We start from the raw sequence: 19,034 nt of genomic DNA on the forward strand, positions 1-19,034 counted from the left end.
TGGATGCTCATTTAAATAAAAATGTAGACCTTATTTCCTAGCCAAATCTAATAAACCTGGAATTGACAGAAATTCCAATGCATATAATTCTCTTGGATCACAGAAGGACCATGTTTAATTTTTGGCTTGTATCTGCATTGAATAGTCACATACAAAACAAGAACTGCGTGTCTAGTCATATCATACAATGGAGTTGTCCAATGAATGGGCCAGACTGTCCTGTAGGTGGTGTGTCAGTTCTCGACTAACTGAGAGGGCCGCCAGAGGAAAGCCACGAGGCTCCCAACTGTGGGTTTCTTTTTCTCCCTGAGGGCACTCCACACTGCTTCTCTACCCTCAATCCAGCTATTGAGTTCTTTCCTCTCTCTTTGCCTTTTAGGTAACGTGACCCCACAGAGTCCAGGTCCCTAGAAAAGGCACATACAATTCATTTGGCTAGATAAATGCTTGTATTTAGCTCTGACTTGGAAAGGAAAAGACAAAAGATTTGTTTCACAGTGCAGATGTGTGGAGGTGCAGTTGGGTAATCCCGTGGTTAGTGTGCTCAGGGGCCTGAGGCAGACAGCACTCTCTGGTTCCCAGTGTAACAGGTTCTACCCCTAGAGAAACACGACTATAGCAATCTCCCTGGGAGATGGCCCTGCCCCTGGCCCCCCAGAACCCTCCAGGAGCAGAAGCAGGTACCTATTCCCACAGCAGGACTGAACATGGAGCTTTGGGGCTGGGTGCGCTGATATACCACAAAACAGTGAGAGCAGGGGCTGAAAATGGCTCTCCTCCAGATGCTCAACTTTCTCTTTGTGCTTTTGGCTTTTTTTTTTTTTTAATTTTCTTAGTAATGGTTCATTGTGAAAAAATTCTAGCTTATTCTTTTCTAAACTAAGGGGGAAATGATGTTTTCAGCTGCATAAACAGAGTTGGGAATGTGGAGGGATTTAGGGTAGAGAGCCAAGTGCCTGAGCAGCCTGTCAGTGGGGTGTGTGAGAGAGAATGGGAGCATGTGTCAGTATGTGTAGAGAGGACTTCTCACCCGTGTGGGCTGAAGGACCTGTTTTTCTTTTTTTTATATCCAATCCATTGCAGACCTATAATTTTGTGGAGCATAATAAAAGCAAATTACTAGAAAAATGAAATAAAAAAGCATACATACAAAATACAAGTCCTAGTTTTTTATGATTGTATTAAACAAACGTGAAATTACTGTCAAATTGTTATAAAAGTCTCTAAATTCTCGCTGTAATATTTCTACTTTTCTTGTCACAGACAAGTAAAAAGCAATTCACAGACCAGCACTGGGTTATGGGTCATATGTTGAGTGTTACTGGTATAGAAGAGGGGAAGATAGGACAGCTCAGGAAGAAGGGGGAGGTATGTGGTCCATGTGGACAACTATCATCAGTGTTTTCCTTCATGAACTGATTTGTCTATGTCAACTTTTTACTAGGGGGCAATCCTTCTATTTAAGGAGGGGCAAGAGCTTGGGTTCTGCTGTGCACCCTGGCTGACCTATGAAGTCCCTGTCCTTCTAGATTGTTTGGTTCATGCTGGTCAGATGGAAAGGGGCTGGACTGGGAAAAGGAAAGGAGGAAAAGAGAATAGAAGAAAAATGAAAAGAAAGGCTAGTGTGGGTTGTCTTATTAGTTCTCCTGTGCCTTTCAGTCTTCATCGAGAGTGGTACCACAAGCAGTTAAGTCCCAAAGATGAGTGGATGGCTGTACTCCCCTAATATAGGTAGACCAGAACTTTAAAAAACTTTTAATACACATGCACATTGCCTGGGGATCTTCTTGAAATGCAGATTATGATTCACCCAGTCTGGGACTGGGTCTGAAATGCTGCATTTCTAATAAGCTCCCAGTTGATGCCGACGCTGCTTGTCTGGGGAGACTTGATGTGATTTTAGCAGTTCCATGGTGCCAGGAGCTCTCTGATAACACTGGTGAATGAAATGGGTGATGCAATTTCTGCCTGTGATTCTGACCTTACTCTCTGTGATTCCGGAGCAGAAGCCTGTGAAGCTGGGCCAGGGCCCCACAGGAACAAATGTAGCTAATCATTATTGACCACTCAATCAGTAAGGAGTGTGAACTCCTTGAGTAAACCAGACCCAATGGTCAGGCACTGTAAATGACCGATATTGATGAACAATGCAAAACAAGTTGATGTATTTTGTATTAACAAAATAGATTTTACAACCACATAACTTTTTAAACTAGTAAAAGGTAAATGAGTTTTCTGATGTACTTCTCAAAAGGGGGCTTTGGGTGAGCCTCAGTTTTCTCTGTGGTAAATGAGAAAAGAAGGTCTGAATGTGAAAGCGGGGTCCTTGGTGCCTACAGAGGTCTGGCCCTGTTGTCAAGGACTGTATGACATTGTCTATGCTAGACCCTTTCATAGCTGACCTTGGTCTTACTGAACTTCTGAGGGGCCCCTTAGTCCTGTGGTAGCTCATGGGCCTCAGTAGCAGCTCAAAAGTTGGAACTTCATTACAGAGTTGCCTGCCCTAGAGTGTGGAGACTGATACTCTTTCTTTTGAGATTCAAACTAAGCACACACTCTCTCTTTCTCTTCTGTCTATCATCTATCTATCTATCTATCTATCTATCTGTCTATCTATGTATCTATTTATGTATGTATCTATCTATCGAGAGAAAGGGAAATGAACTCTTCCACTTGTGTAGAAAGAAGACTTCTGGCTCTATATCCAGTGTTACTGCTGGAACCTAAGTAGTGATGCTGGGGGTGGGGATGTCCTTCCCTGCATCATTATTTGGTCTTCTTCTAAGAGGGGAACCTGCAGTTCAGTAGCTCCTGGCCAGGACAAGAGCATAGAGGCTCTCTCACTACTGGGTTCAGGAATTAGAGGACACATAAAAGGGGCTAGGGAACCACTAGGGAGCACTGAAGGCTAGAGATGGGTATATTTTGGAAGGGGATGCCATCACTAGTAGAGAATATCCTTATAATGACCAAGTGGATCTTGGTAGGTCCTACTTCAACTCCTTGATGGAAGTCTCACTGAGCTGTGGACATCTCACCTCTGTGTAGACGATAGACGTGTCCTATGGGAAAGTTGGAACAGGATGAATAAACAGATGTGAGACATGGGGTAAGAAAGGAGCAGGGATCCCTACTCACTTTTCCCTCTGAGGTGAAGTCCTCAACAGGTCTCTCTGAAGGGGAAAGACAGGGAGTCAGGTTAGGGTATCTGTTCTCATCAGCACATCTCCTTCCCACCTCCTCCTTGTCATCCCTCTTCCTTTGGTAATCATGGATCCATCCCATGGAACATCATTTTTACTTCTATTCAGTCTAAAATCAGGAGACCTGGGTTCTAGTCTCAATTTGGCTATCACCAAATCTGTGATCATAGACCAGTCACTTTAGCCTCTGAATCTCAGATTTCTCAGCCAAAAAAGGGGTGGTGGTAACAACTTCCTCACAAAGATGATAGTGAGATTCAAGAGAGATAAAAGTATAAAATATGCTTTTAAAATAACTGCCGCATTAGACCCCTACTGTATATCAGACTGCCTTTTAGGTATGAGGATTATATTTATTATATCTAATCTCACATCAGTCCTGCAAAGTAGGAATTACTAATTCCTGTTCATATTGCAATGAAAAGATCTACTGTTATAAGAAGTGGAACTGTAGGCAAATACTAAATCTTTATAAACTATGAAGCATTTTCTGAATGGCAAGAGATGCAGTATCCTCTTTCCTAAATATCTTAGAGCATAATGGCCTCTTCTTACTTTGGGTTTCAAATCCCTTCAGCCTCACATCAGGAAAGCCTGCTTAGAGTAGGTGTGAATTGGAAATAATTACCAGTTAATCATCCCACTACAAATTATGCTTTACCCTTGTTGCCCTATTAGGATTAAAAATCTCAGATTTTCCTTATTTTGCAAATAGAGTGTGCTAATCAGTATACATTTTGTCTTATATTCTGAGGTCAGTGTCTTTTTTACTTGCTTATGTTTAGGTTCTCACTGTAACTTTTCTCAGTCCATGTCTGCCTTTGTATGTGCCCTGACAATGCTTTGGGTAGTAACCAGCCAGGTTCTGGGGAGCTACCCTGAGTCAAGAGAATCCTTGGCTGTTCACTTCCCTAGTTGTCTTTATGCGGAGGTACAGAAACCTCAGGCTGATTCAAACCATTTTTATAGACCAGGAATCAAAATCTCAGATCAAGTAAGCCATTAAAAAACCCAAATGACAAAACTGCTTCATCTTTTTGAGCACCTATTACATGCTAGATAATCTTTAAGGTTTACTCCTATAACCTAGATTCTATTCCTAACAATTTATAGTAATCTTTTAAAGTAAGCATTGTATACATGTTACAAATTAGAGTCAAACATGTTACATGACTTGCCAAGTCACACAGTAAGAACATATAGTCAGATTTTGAACTCAGTTCTGACTCAGAGATTCACACCCTTCCCATAAGGACACATTGCCCTTTTCTTTGTATTTGACTGTGATAGATATGGCTGGAGCTCATGGTCTTCTTAACTCCACCTTATAGCTGGAACTGTACTATCTGGATTTAAGACTCTGGAACTAAGACAAAATGCATCATTCTCTCCTCTCTTTCCTTTGATTCTCCGCAGTGACCAAAAAAGGTAAAAAAAATATCTCCATAGTTATGGTAACAGTGGTGGTAGAGATAACATTGACAGTGTTGTTACGGTTAGAGAGGTGTTTACGGTGGGGATGGCAGTGAAGGAGGAGTTAGTGGTGGTCATCATGGTGGGAAGGTGGTGGCAGTAGTGAAGGAGGAGTTGGTGCTGGTCATGATGGTGGGTAAGGAGATGATAGTGATAATATTGGTGGTAAATAAAGTGGTATTCATGATAGCAGTAGTGGAAATGGTGCTAATGGTAATTATGGTAGTGGTAACAAGACTGTAAACTTAGGCCCAGAATTTCCATTCAGCAAACATATCAAGTTGGCCTGAGATCACTTACCTTTGTTCCTTTTTGAGATTGTATACACCACTGAATAGGCAACATCTTCATCTTTCTCTTGCTGGTGATGTGCTGGAAGAAGAAATAAGGTTTAAATAGGATGTGCCCGATTCTCCCACCTCAAGTGTATGTACCCTGAAGATACTTACTGAGGGAACCTGATCAGTGACTTTGTTATGGTGAGAACTAGCAGTAGGGCTCTGTCATGAAAGTGAGGATATCCAATACAGTAGAAGGTACTTGCCCACTCAGCAGATTTTAGTTGTTTCCTTAGCCCTGACATTGTTCAAACCCAAGGTTGGCAAAATTTTTCTATGAAAAGTATGGTAAATATTTTAGGCTTTTTGGGTCATATCATCTCTGTCACAACTATTCAGTTCTGTAGCATGACAGTAGTTATGCAGAATACATGAACAAGTGAGTGTGGGCGTGTTTCCATTAAAACTTTATTTACAAAAATAGGCAATGGACTGTGTATGGTCTATGGTCATGGTTCACCAACCTTTGGTCTAAACTTTCCTTGCCTTCTCTCCTGGAGTCTTGTCTCTCTTCCTGCCTCCCTCTCCTACCACCAGTTCCACAGCACTCCTTAAGGTCTTTCCAGAAGCTATCATCTCCTTTTCACCTAGATGACTTTGGGGTGCAAGGGGCCTCCTTATTCCCCATAAGAGTCCCTTCTCTGCCTTCATGGATACATCATGGTCCTGCTGGAAGTTCTTACCATTGTCATACAGTGGGCATTGCTCTCCACCTGGAGCTGGGGGTGGATTCTGGGCTGAAAGGGGCTCTAGGAGACACAAAGGCACAAGTCACTGAACTTCCATTATAAATAGGTGGTGTACTGGGACACAGAGGCTGTGAGAAGGATGGTGGTGGAGCTGCTGGAGGCAGTGTGTTTATAAGGGCTAATTCACTCACAGGTCTGGACATGGCTAATTTTTATGAGATGTTTTCTTTGAAAAATACTCTAGAGGATAGGAAGGCTCCATGGGAATCACAAACTGGGAGGAAGCAGAGTCAGAAAGGATGGGTCACACCCTTGTATGGATAGGGCAGAAGCCCACTAGCCAGGGTGCTTTTCAGACAAGAAAAAGCTGATAATTTTGACCACATACTATGTGCCAGACATACAACCAGGAGTTTTAAGTAAAATATCTACTTCCTAGCAAAGCATTTAACCCGGTGACCAGTACATAGTTGGATTTCAAGAAAACTTCCCTCCCTTACTAATTCACTGGTATCTGATATTTTTTATAGTCATCTTACGAAGGTAGATGCTATTATCTCCATTTGATAGATGAAATAATTGAGGCTGTGAGAGGTGACTTCTCCAAGGTCACAGTCAGTGGTCGAGACAGATCTTACTACAGGTTATATGCTTTTTCTTCACTAGCATGCTGCCTCTGTGAGAGCAGATGCTTCCAGAAGTGAAAATTAACTTCTGGGGTGGGAATTGTGATACATGTGGACTTTAGAACACTTGGTTCATGCCTGAGAAACATTCGTTTGCTCTAACAGTAAGAAAGTCTCAAAATAATCAGGTGGGGCCTATGGAAATGGCCCTTTCTGTAAAACCAAGAGGGCATTTATGGAGACTCAGACAGGCCCCTGATTATTAAATATTCTCTAATGCTCATTTGTCAGAGCTGTGCTTCTGAGTCTCTATCCAACAAAGAGTTCCATGAGTTCAATGGAACTTCATTTTATGGCAATAGTAAAATGAACAGTTTAGAAAAAACCAAAATTTGTACATGTAGATGAATGTTACTTTGAAGCGGACCCCTTGCATGACCACGTCCTTGTTCCAGTGACACCATCATTGGTCAATATGTTTTGAAAGTTGCCCTAGATTTTTAGGCTTTTGAATATCTTGGCCATGGCATACTGTTGGTTGTTGAGGAATGGATATGAAATTTAGAAACTGTTAAGAGTCTTCTAGAGCTGGGTATAAATAATAAAGTAATTGATTGGCAATTTTTCTTGTGTAGCTATGAAATTTGGCCTGAAATAGATTTCTGTGTGATATTCTAAAGAAAAGTTTGTGTTCCTAAGATTGTGAGATACCAGGACCACCACCAGGAGTCCTGTTTTCATGAGAGTGAACTTGCCTCAGGAAAGTGAAGCCCACCACTACCAAGTTGGCCATGGTGGCGGTGGTATAGAATCTCTCTATAGAGAGGGATGCTCTTTAGTTCCTTGCAACAGGCATCATTCTCTTGAGGATCTTTCACTAATGACTGATCCTCCACTCTCTTGTCTGGGATTAGGAGAGAGGTGGTTGTGTAAGTTTTTCTGTTTTTAATACTGTGATGAATGCACAGAAATGCCTGTGTTACTGAAGCCAGGCCAGGCCTTTTTCAGGAGGCTTTATGACAGAGGCAGGGGTGGTAGAACTCACAGATGTTCAGGTTCTCATCTCTTACTCCAGATGTCTCCCAATCTAACTCTGGGCCTGTCTCCACCTTTGTCATACAATACCTTAAGCAAATCTAGCCCGAATAGAATTCAGACTTAAGACTGGCAGGAAGAGAGTGATGGGAAGTTGGACAGGTGAAGACTGTTACTCAAACCCTAACTGAGTGCCAAGGAGGCAAGAGATTGAGTCCAGGGCTGGGGGAGAATATTTTTCAGAGCCCCTGGCTGATGGTCAGGGGGGAGTTCTTTGGATTCATGATTAGGTGGTCTTCCTTGATGACTAAGCTGGATCAGCTCCTAGAAAGCTCATCATAACTTCCTTAAACAGAGGGAGCTGAAAACTTGAATATATAAATCTAGCTTTGGAGGTCTATGAGAGCAATCACTTAGAAAACAAGAACATTGACCCCATGGAGGAGGAGGTAGGGTTCATTTTTAACTTCTGTAGGTGGATTTAAAGCCCTAGGAACAAATTGGCACCAAACAACTTTGGCACTGATAGCTGTTCCTTTAAATGTGGCCTTAAACTAATAAGGTTTGAATTGGAATAACATGTAGCCACCCAAAGTGATTGCTTTGAAAGCCAACATTCATGCTTAATTATTACTAGTAAGACAGGAAGAAGAAGAGGGTTTGGGATATCAAAATTAATAAATAGTACAAATTCCATTTATCTGATTGTTTTCACTTCCTCTCTATAGAACCCTCTACATCAGAATTTTAACCAACCTTTTTATTTTCAATGACTGATTAGAGGAATCAAGAAATGAACAGCAGGAGAAAGGGCATCTGTGAGAACCTGCTGGGGTGATCTGCTTGGAATAGAATGAGAACTTACTAAGTGCCTACTATGTTTCACTTGAATCCATTAGGTATTAGGTATTATCTCATTAACTTAAACCCTCCAACATCCCAGAGAGGGTAACAATTTAGTAAATCTTAGAGTGAGCTGGCCTAAGGCTACAGAACTAGTAAATAGTAGTGTTGGGAGCAACCCATAGCTCAGTCCTCTCTATCACATTTCCTTTCTGATATGTCAACATCCATTGAATGTCCACCAAAGACACAGCACTGTACAAGATGAGTGTGTGTGTGTGAGCATGAATTTATGCCTCTAACTTTCATTTATTCTTTCTCCTCTACTTAACAGACCAAAGTTCAGCTGAGTTTAGAGAGAGACAGAGAGAGTGAGTTGAAAGGCCATGAGTATTTTTAGTCATATTTAAAGTCACAGATTGTCTTTCTAATGCAAAGGGCACCAATATACATCATATTTGACTTGTTAGACTTCCCTAGTTCATGCTTCTATTCATGTCTGAGTATACAATAGTCTGTTAGTGTGTATCTCTGTGTGATTGTGAGTATGTGAGATAGTGTGTCTGTGTGTGCATATGTTTTGACAGTAAGTGTCCCTTCATGTGCCCCTCTGTGTGAAGAGAAGTTCCTCTTCCCACCTGGCAATCAGGAGAAGAGAATGGCTGGTCCTTGTCAGGCTTTGGTTTCTTAAAGGCTGGTAGTGCCTGACATAGAGGTTTAGCAACCAAGAAAGCCAAAAAGAGTTACTAACCGGTTTTTCTCCAGTGTCTGAAATAAGCTAGGAGTGCAGCAGCAATAAACATTACACCAAGCAGGCTCCCCAGTAGCCAGGCAACCAGCCAATTGTAGCTGGTGAAGGTGGATGAGACTTGAGAACCTGGTATAGGGGAAGTGATCATAAGCATGAGGATGAAATTCAGAAATGCATCCCAGACTGGCACAGAAGAGGAAGAATGGTTGGTCTTAGGAGAACCACCTGCCCTGGAGGAGCCTTGTAGATGGGAAAGAAGGAAGGCTCAGAGGATGCTAGCATGACTGAGTCATGCCATGGATAACTATTTAACACCTCCCACAGTGGTTTGCTACATTCAGTTGACAGACTCTCAAGCAGGGTTCGTGCTCAGTCAGCAGAGCCTGCAATGGATTATCACAGGAACCAGTGAGATCTGGTCCCAGCCAGCTTGTTTGATTTGGAGAAAACATACCATTCAGGGAGAGCTCCTTGGGCTCACTCCTCTCTCTGGAGACATTGTTCCTGGCCTCACAGGAGTAGTTTCCAGCATCCTGCTCTGACTTCACTCGGAAGAGGAGGGAGATGGCTCTGCCATGGGGAGCCAAGTCATTTCTCAGCATCTTCCCATCAAGGTAGAATGAGTACAGGATAGGAGGGGAGCCACTCTTGGACTCACAGAGGAGCTCCACCATGTCTCCCACAGCAGGGCCAGCAGCCCTGTGTTGCAGAGTGAGCAGAGGACGGGACACCGGAGCTGAGATGGCACATGGGGTAGGAAAGTCAGCCTGACTCTCCAGGCTTTCTCCTCCCTGGGTTATCCTTCTCTATTCCCAGAGGGTCCTATTTCCTGGTGCCTGGACCCCTGGGGAGTGTCTCCCCTCCCTTACCCACTTACTTTGCACCCTGATCTCCAGGCAGGAGCTCTGTTTCTGAATTCGGCTACCCTTGGGGACTACCTCACACCAGTAAAGTCCAGAGTCTCCCTCCTTGACTTCTGGAATGTAGAGTTCTGGGTTGTAGCACCTGTCCTGCAAGGTACTGCCATCCTTATAGAAAGAGAAGAGGAGCTTCAAGGATGACCTCTGGGGGTGCAGCTTTGTCTTGCATGTCACATTCAACATGCTTCCCTCATGGGGTTCCAGAGAGGGGACAGCACTCAGCACAGGAGTCTGGAACAGTTCTGTGGAGACACAGGCCCAGGGCTCAGGAAGGAAGTCCTGGACAGTGAGGCCTGGGAGATTGAGGACTGAGCTTCAACACAGCCCAGATAGAAGGTCCAAGACTAAGGTGGGAGAGTTTCATTTCCAAGACCTGCTATCTTGTCCTCACCCATGAGATCTGAAATAACTCCCACCCAGCCAAGTCCCTCTGGAATCCCAAATATCAGAGCCAGAAGAGCTCTCAGTGGTCATCTCATCCATGAAGGTGAAGGGTGAGTGACTGAGCTGGTCCAGGACTTTTCCTAATTCCTCCTCTTTCCCCTGGCTCCAGATTGCCCCATGGGAAAAAAGGGGACATTTGAATAGCATCATGGACTCTCAGGATACCATGCGTTGTCCCAACATCAGAGAGTGTGGTCTTCCCAGAGAGCTTCTGACCTATAAAAACTGGATCCTGGAGCAGCACCCCACCGTCCCAATAGGACGCCTAGCTGGTGACTCACCTTGAACTTGAACCATGATAGTGGCTGATGTTTGTGTGAACCCAGGTGTGATATACATCACCTCTCCAGTGCATTTGTACTGGCCACTGCTTTTCATTGTTGCCATCTCTATGGACAGAGTCTTGCTGGTTTTAGAGAAATCAAGGAATTTTCCATCTTTGTAGAACTTCACCTGAGATACTCTTACGTGCTTCCATCCCTGGCATTGCAGAGTCAGTGTGTCTCCTTCAAACACAGATTTTGGCTGGACTTGGAGGTGTAGCCAGGCTATGAGACATAGGAACAGGGTCAGCCCTGGCTGGAGCTTCGGGTCCCACCACCCCACTTTTAAACCCTTTCTGTGTTTAGTCTAAGGCCTCCCACTAGGGATGAAAGAGTTCTGAATAACACATTTGTAGCTGTCTGTCTCAAATCCTTCATGCCAGACCAGGATAGGGCAAGACCTTGGTTTCCTTTTCCTTCTGCTCTCCTTCCTTTTGCTATTCTTTTTTCCTCTCTTTTCTCTTCCCTCTCTCTCCTCTCTCTGTGCCTTCTCTCTGGACATCTTCCTTCCCATCCTTTTGTCCTTCTATACTGCATTTTCCTCCACTGCCTTGCCAATTTGGCTAAGTTAGGTTTATTCCAACAATTGTATGTCCTTATTCTTCCTGTATCATTCCTTCCTTCCCTAGATTGCCTATTTATCTCCCAGTTACTGTAGTGTGACACTTTTTGCATCATTCACCCCTAATAATAGCTGCATCTCAGCACACTAGAGAGGAGCTTCCTGGGAAGATTTTCTTGGCCCAGTCTCCATCTCCACACTCAACAAGGAGTTTCATCTTCTGTCAGTCATGGAAAGGATTTCTTCTCTCTCTCCTTACTTCTAAAGTGCATCCTATACCCTGACATAGATAAGACAAGAGGTCCCAGGGATCAGGCATCCATCTTCAGGGTGGCCCTAGACTGGGTATGGCCCCAGACTGTACCTCTTTGACAAGTTAGACATCACCAGTTCTAGAAAGCTTTAGAAGCCAAGACTGATGGCCTGAGAATAACAAGTAATCAGGTAGGGAGCCCCAAGGCCTGTCTCAGCACATTCTGCCTTTGCCTGACTCTTCCTGGATGTGTAGAACCCACTATCCCTACTCTCATCCTTAAAGCAGAGCAAAGATGTTCATAGGGTTACTGACGGATGGCCCTTCTTTCCACAACTGCTCTTTCTATCAGCTCCAAAGTATTGATTTTAATAACCTCTCCCTGAATCACAAAACATGTCACTGGAGGACAAGATGTTCCTATCTCAGAGTTTTTGCCTTCTTGACAGAAAACACCATGGAGGCTGGTGGGACAGGATGGGCTGAAGAGCAGGAGTAACTAAGAAAGAAATGAAGACTAATGGACTCTCTTGGTTCTCTGACTATAAAAGGGAAGGAAGGGAGTCCAAGCCTTGTTGAGTAGAGAACTTTTGGAGCTCCAGAACACACTGAGAGGAAAGACAGGAGCCAAATCCACTTTTCAGGAGGGAGGTACAACAAGTCACCCTAGAACTACACAAGGCTTTAGCTAGTGGAATTCCAGGTTTCTCCTCTGCCTGGACACTAGCCAAGAATTTTGAGGAAGCAGCCTAGCTTGGTGTTGTTGTGCAGATATCACTAGGGGACCTAATGGCACTGTCCTATCTCTACCCATTAAGAATTGAATCAGAGACACATTTAGAGTCAGAAGAGACATTACCAACACTTACCATTTTTCCCAATACAGGAATCTACAAGAGAGCAAAGTGATAAAATTAGATTAAGTAGAAGAAAAAACTTTCATATTGGGAAGAACTTTCGTACCCATCACATCAACAGTTGATACTTAAACAGCTATTGGGACAACCAACTACCAACCCACTCAGCTACCTAACTGCCTAGCCACTCAACCACAAAGCTACCAAGCCACCCAGCCACCCAACTATTCACCTACCTAACCACCATGCCACCAAACCATTTAACCAATCAACTTTTATGGTGAACTCACTCCCTGGAATCCTATATGCTATCTCAGTTCAAATGTTGCCTCCTCAGATAGGTCCTGTCTGGGACCACAGTCAAAAGAATTCTCTCCAGTCACTTTACAATACCCCACTATCTTATCATCAGATCACTAATCAGTATTTGAATTTATCTTATTCATTAAATCTCTAACATGTCATCATCTATCTTCCTCTGTCTAGAATGTAGACAGGGACTCTGCTTATTTTACTCACTACCATTTTCCTTAGGCTTAGGACCTGTGGTGGAACATTGCCTGTGTTTAGTAAGTATGATAGTTACTTTTGATTGTCAACTTGATTGGATTAGGAAATACCTTGAGGACTAGAAAAGCACATCTCTGAGTATGCTGTGAGGGTGTTTCCAGAGACAATTAGATAATTAGGACTCCGACCTAATCAATGGATCAACCCATGATGGATTCATAATAGGATGGCATTACTGAGAGGTGGTGAATAGTAGGGGGTAGGACCATTGGAAGAAGTAGATCACTGAGGGCATGTCCTTGAGGTATGTCTTGTCCTGGCCCCTTTCTGTACCCATTTTCTTTACTTCTTGGCTGCTATGATATTAATTGCTCTGCTCTGCTATACCTTCCCCATCATGATGGACTGGAACCTCTGAAACTGTGACTCAAAATAAATCCTTTCTCCCTTAAGTTGTTTATGTCAAGTATTCTGTCACAGTGATGAAAGAGTAGCAACTACAGCAGGTATCTGTTGAATAAATGCATGAATGCTTTCCTTTGTGTCCACTTATGTGGACCTACCTCCTACCATATAGCAAGGGTGGGACCCAATTCATGTGGTCCAATAACTCTGGGAAATAGAGTGTGGGAATGATAAGGCAGGAGGCAAGATTCTCTGGATTCTCTGGATAATCATTAAAGACTGCATGGTCAGGCAGCTCAGATAAATGAGAGAACTACAAACAAGCCAGATCCATTACACACCATGCTTGCACTTCATGCATACTGCATTAATACTTTTAAATGAAGGAATGTTTGGAGAGAATAGGGCCGAGGAAGAGAGGTCAAATCAGAAATGAAGACAGATATGGTTAGATGAGTATGACTAGCAAAAGGGATGGGGGACTCTAATTTGACGGGCAGAGTTGGACATGGAGCAGTGAATATTCTAGAGTTTGGGGCAAGAGATGAAACAATGAATGATTGTAGGACTAAGTGTAATTAGTTCAGCCAATCATCACATGGTTACTGTGTCCTTTATTGATGACATGCCCTAGGTGCTTTGAAGGACACTGAGAAATGCAGTCTTGGGGGTTGTTATGATTTGCATATGAATGTTCTCCCCACCCCCAAAGCTCATGTGTTGAAGGCTTGGTTCCCAATGCAGTAGTATTCAGTTGAGGAGGTTTTAGGAATGATTGGATCATAAGAGTTCTAATCTCATCAGTGGATCCATTGATGGATTCATAATTTGATGGCATTATTGTGGGAGCTGAAAATTTAGATGGCCAGACCAAACTGGAGGAAATAGGTCACTGGGGGTGTGACCTGAAAGGATATGTCTTGTCTTTAGTCCTTTCCTTGCTTACTCTTTCTGCTTCCTGGCTGCCATGAGGAGAGCAGCTTTCTTTTACCATGCCTTTCTGCCAGGATGCTTCTGCCTTGTTGTGGACCTAAAAGCAATAGAGCTAGCCAACTGTGTACTGAAATCTCTGAAACTGTGAGCCAAAATAAACATTACATTGATTTTTCTCAGGTATTTGTCATAATGGCAAAAAGCTGACTATCATGAGTGGTGGGTGAAAACTCTCTAGAGCTGTCACATGCTGTTATTCTTGGTGTCCACACTACATTGGACACAGACAAAGCCTTTCAGGGTAGTTATCATCTCAGTTCAGTTATGGGTTCTCAAGTGTGTGAAGAACTGTAAGAATCTTTTTTTCATCTTTCTAACCTTTTATCTTCTCTACCCTTCCCATCAATGATCTTGGTATAGTAGAAACAGATGGCACAGGCTGTAGTCATGAATCTGCATCTTTCTGTTTGAGCTTGGATAAACTGTCTAAATGCCAAGAGTTTCCATTTCATCTTTCTGTGACATTATATAATGGGAATGATACTAGTAATCTCTTTTTACAGTGTGGTTATAAAGGTCATACTGACCCACTGGCTGGAAAAGTGGTTACTATACTAACTGAAAGTAGAAAGAAGGCCTAACATCAGAGTAACTGTAGTTATGCTTCTCCTACTTTTCTTTCCTCACCAGAAAATAATTTTGTAGCTATAAAGTGACAAACAAACAAGGATGAGGGTCACTGAAACCTATAGCATGAGAGAAGTCACTTAGAGAGCAAAGCCACTTCAAATAACCTCATGTCTCCAAGTCCTGATTACTTGCTGCCCCATGGTACTGCATGCAGGTCCTTGGAGTTGTGATTATAGAATTGCTATCTGTGATCAAGAGGGAAGTCAACTGGGAACATACAGAGTGGGTGATACCTGCTTATAGTAGTTCCTGTAAAGAGGGACCAGGAATCTCAGCTATAGACCAAAGATGCTGTATGACAGTGTGAAAAGATGGCCAAGAGTTACTGTCTAACTAGGTTGCATTACAGAATCCCAAACAGTGGAGGTGGCAGCCCCGAGTTTGGTGCTGGTCAGTCCAAGGGAGGAAGAAAGCCCAGTTCTTGGCACAGCTCTTTGATATGCTTCTTCATCAGAAGCATATCAAAACAAGGCAGACCAGAGTGAGGAACAGAGTTTAGAAGCCATTTCCTGTTAGATTTAGTGAGGAATTGGGTGACATTTACCTGGAAAAAATACAATAGAGTACCAGAATAATACTGGACTTTAGTCAGTGGACTAAGCTTAAAAGAAGGGAGAGATTTAGTCTGAGTTACTTCATAGAACAGTAAAGAGATTAATTCATGGAAAGTAGAAGGATTGGGGAGGCACGTTTTAGCTCATCATGAAGAACTCTCTCACAGTTGAGCTTTATCGTGGAAGAACATGCTGATTTGCCAAGTGTGACTACAATATTGCTGGGTATAATGTGTGGAGGTTCCATTACACCTGCTATGGATATTGTGTGAGTATGTGGGAGGTGGGCTCCAGTAGGGAAGGGAAGTTGGCTAATTCTTGGCTTAGATGAAAATTAAGAATCCTCTCTCAAACCTTATATATTTAGTGTTCAGCCACATACCAGCATGCCCAATATCAGGGGCCCCTAGCCTCCTGGATCCCTGATAGCCAGTAATAGTAATAGCCACCCATTTTTGTGACCACACTCTACAAGGCATTTAAAGGAAATTGTTATTTTCCAGTTTTTCCTAATTAGAATCCAGTTGTGTCTGATTAGAGGTAGATGGAACAGAGAAAGCAGGGGGTTGACCTCAGATGGTCTTGCATTTATGTCTCTGTTTTGCTCCTGTTAATAGGATAATTCCAGGCAGCTTTCTTAATCTTTTGAACCCCAGTTTCCTCCACTGTTTAATAGGTATAAAAATAGCTGCCCTATAAACTTCTAAAGGTGAGATGAGATGTACACACTACAAAGTAGGCATTTAGTGTTTTTCTTTTTTTCTTTCTCTCTGTCCACATCCGAGAGGAAATAGCAGCTCTGCGCTTACAGTAACTTTCCTACACGCCCAATCCTGGGGGGCTGTTTCTCTGGGGTCCCTGAGTATCAAATATGGCCCAATTGTGTCTGAGTTTTTCATTACTCAGTCCACCAGTCAACTGGTCACTAGGTCCCCTCTTCCCCAATTTGCTATTTTCTATCTAGATCTTGGGTTCAAAACCGAGATGCTCTTGGGCTTTGTCTAGACAGGTGCAGCGGCTGTTCCTTTTATAAGGCTGTGCAACTTTTCCTTGGGGACCTTCCATTGGGGTGTACTCCAGGCACTGTACCATCCTGTCCCTGTGGTAGCATGAGCATTAGATCTCTTCACTTGTCCAAATGGCTATTCACAGAACACAGAGTAGCACAGTGATGTTGGAGAGAGAAGAACATGGAGCAGGTTTAATTTAAACCTTGCAGGTTTAAATTCTCATAAACTCTGTCTAGGAAGAGGTAATATTTAGGCACAGTTTTGCTTTTCTGGTTCTATAAAATCAAACAGTAAACAAACAAACAAGCAAACAAATCATTGGAACCAAGTGTTAAAAAAAAAAAGGTCAACTCAGAAACTATCAGAGGAAATAAAATATTTGCACAAATTGTGCCTTTGAGATGCAGCATGTTAAGACTGGCTGAGTCTGACGGGTGCAGACACCTTCCCTACTACAAGCTTTCATCCTTAGACCAGTTCCTTCTGTCACTGCATGATTGGCTAGCATGGGGAGAAGTGGAGAGAAGAGAGGAACATGGGTCAGAGAGAATGGATTTTATTCTTCAGACCAGCCCCAAAGATCAGTCAGACCCCAAAGCCCTCCATACTCACAACAGAGAGACATGTAGGCAGAAGAAGAGGGGTCAGTTTGAAAAGGGTTTAGATAGTGCAAGGCCTTTTGACCAAGTGAGAAGTCTGGTCATTGGTAAGTAGTTCTAAGAAAATGCTAAGACCACACAAAAATATGTTGCCATGTCAAATCTCACCATGCTGAACAAAATTCGCGAAACTTCTTTCCCCATTTCTCTGTCTCTCCTTTATTTCTATAAATTTGTGGTTCTTTTGAGACATCCCTGATGAGTCATTTAACCTCATTTCACTGGGTAAAATGTTGGGAAACAAGGAGGCCTTAGAATGCAGTTTTCTGCCTCCTTATTTTATCTGTAACACATTGCAAGACTGCCAAGCACCCAGGAAGATGAATAGAAAATATGGTGGAGCTCCCCACACCTCCATGCCTATCTCCCTTAAGCATGCCTGCGTGAATGTACTTTTCTCAAGCTCCATCCCTACAAGCTCACATGAAATGTGAAAGGAACTCTGTGTCTCTGGAAGAACTTACAGTACTTAGCATCCCAGGAGGGGATGCCCATGCTCAGATGCTCAGTGACTTACCAACAAGCAGCATAACCATCCAGAGCAGCATGGTGTTATCCTGGTGCAGAGCAGAAAACACAGGTCGGGCTGTAGGCAAGGTGCAGCTAGGGGGAGAGCAAGGAGGCCTCCAGCCCACGGTGAGTGGGTGGCCCCTGTGACTTGGGTGGTGTTATCATTTGATAGTCTAAGTAGAGGAAGTGGGAAAAAAATTGTAAAGCTCAAATTGGTATTTCCTTTTTGATTGACGTATATTACACACATCAATCTTCTTAACATGAAACATGAAGGAATAAGGTAAATCATTAATAAGCACTTTCTCACACTTTCTCTGTGGCTTCAAAAATTTCATGCCAGGGAACCAGGATAGAACATGGCTGTGGTTGCATCCCATTAGAAAGATATAGAAACTTCCAGAATTTAGTCTCAGCCTCTTTTGGCCTGGAAGATATCATAGTACTGGAAACATTAAGATCATTTACCCCTCCTCCAACTACCTCAGAGAGACTTCCAGTTTTTTTTTTTTTTTTGGAGGGGATGACATTAGAGTTTTTGAACATAGGGCCTCACCCTTGCTAGGCAGGCAGGTGCTCTTATCTCTTGAGCCACTCTGCCAGCCCTTTTTTTTGTGATGGGTGTTTTCAAGATAGGGTGTCTAGAACTATTTGCCTGGGACTGGCTTTGAACTATGATCTTCCTGGCTCTGCCTCCTGAGTAGCTAGGATTATAGGGGCGAGTCACCTGTGCCCTGTGAGATCTCTCTTTGCTATAAATTGGATTTGGAATGTGTCCAAAGGTCCCAAGTGTTAAAGGCTTGGTTCCCAGTCCATGGTGCTATTGGGAAGTGGTGGGATCTCTAAGAGGTGGGGTCTGGATGGGATGTGTTAGGCCATTGAGGATAAGCCCTCAAAGGGGATTATGGGATGATGAGCTTAGTCTTTTCCTCTCCCTTTGTTTCCCAGCTATCATGAGATGAGCAGCTTGTACCACCATGTGCTCCCTGCCTTGATGACTGGCTCACCACAGTCTCAAAAATTGATACTGGCCTAACTTTGGGAAATGGCCTGGCATAATCTACTAAAGGTAAAATATGGATATCTAATGACCCAGACTTTTTGAGAATAGGTTGAATGGAAATGCATATGTATGGATATCAAAAGACACACACAAGAATATTCATAACAGCATTATTTGTAAAGATAACAGTTGGAAACTACTCAGTGGTCCTTCACAGAGAAAGGTCAAACATCTCCATCATCTCTGAGGTAGAACCTAGAGCACATGAGTTTAAGGTGAAACATGGAGGAGTCTGCTAAAAGATTAGGAAACACTTTCTGGCAGTGAGATTTTCTCTGGAAACATTTTCTTTTTCTTTCTTTCTTTCTCTCTCTCTCTCTGTCTCTCTCTCTCTCCCTCCCTCCCTCTCTCTCTCTCTCTCTGTCTCTCTCTCTCTCCCCCTC

General features: G+C 43.1%; 1 protein-coding gene across 1 annotated transcript; it reads right to left on the reverse strand.

The window, feature by feature from the left end:
- Positions 1–3,015: 3,015 nt before the first annotated feature.
- On the reverse strand, positions 3,016–17,798 carry Fcrl6 (Fc receptor like 6). The gene is made up of 9 exons (XM_074044788.1): positions 17,596–17,798; positions 12,330–12,350; positions 10,604–10,870; positions 9,836–10,120; positions 9,413–9,694; positions 8,959–9,084; positions 5,698–5,763; positions 4,977–5,048; positions 3,016–3,173 (listed from the first exon to the last, which is right to left on the reverse strand). Exons 1-9 carry the CDS (start codon positions 17,624–17,626, stop codon positions 3,016–3,018), a joined length of 1,308 nt encoding a protein of 435 aa, XP_073900889.1. The 5' UTR covers positions 17,627–17,798.
- Positions 17,799–19,034: the final 1,236 nt, after the last annotated feature.

The sequence above is a fragment of the Castor canadensis genome, chromosome 11 (genome assembly GCF_047511655.1).
Source record: "Castor canadensis chromosome 11, mCasCan1.hap1v2, whole genome shotgun sequence".
Taxonomy (NCBI): Eukaryota; Metazoa; Chordata; class Mammalia; order Rodentia; family Castoridae; genus Castor; species Castor canadensis.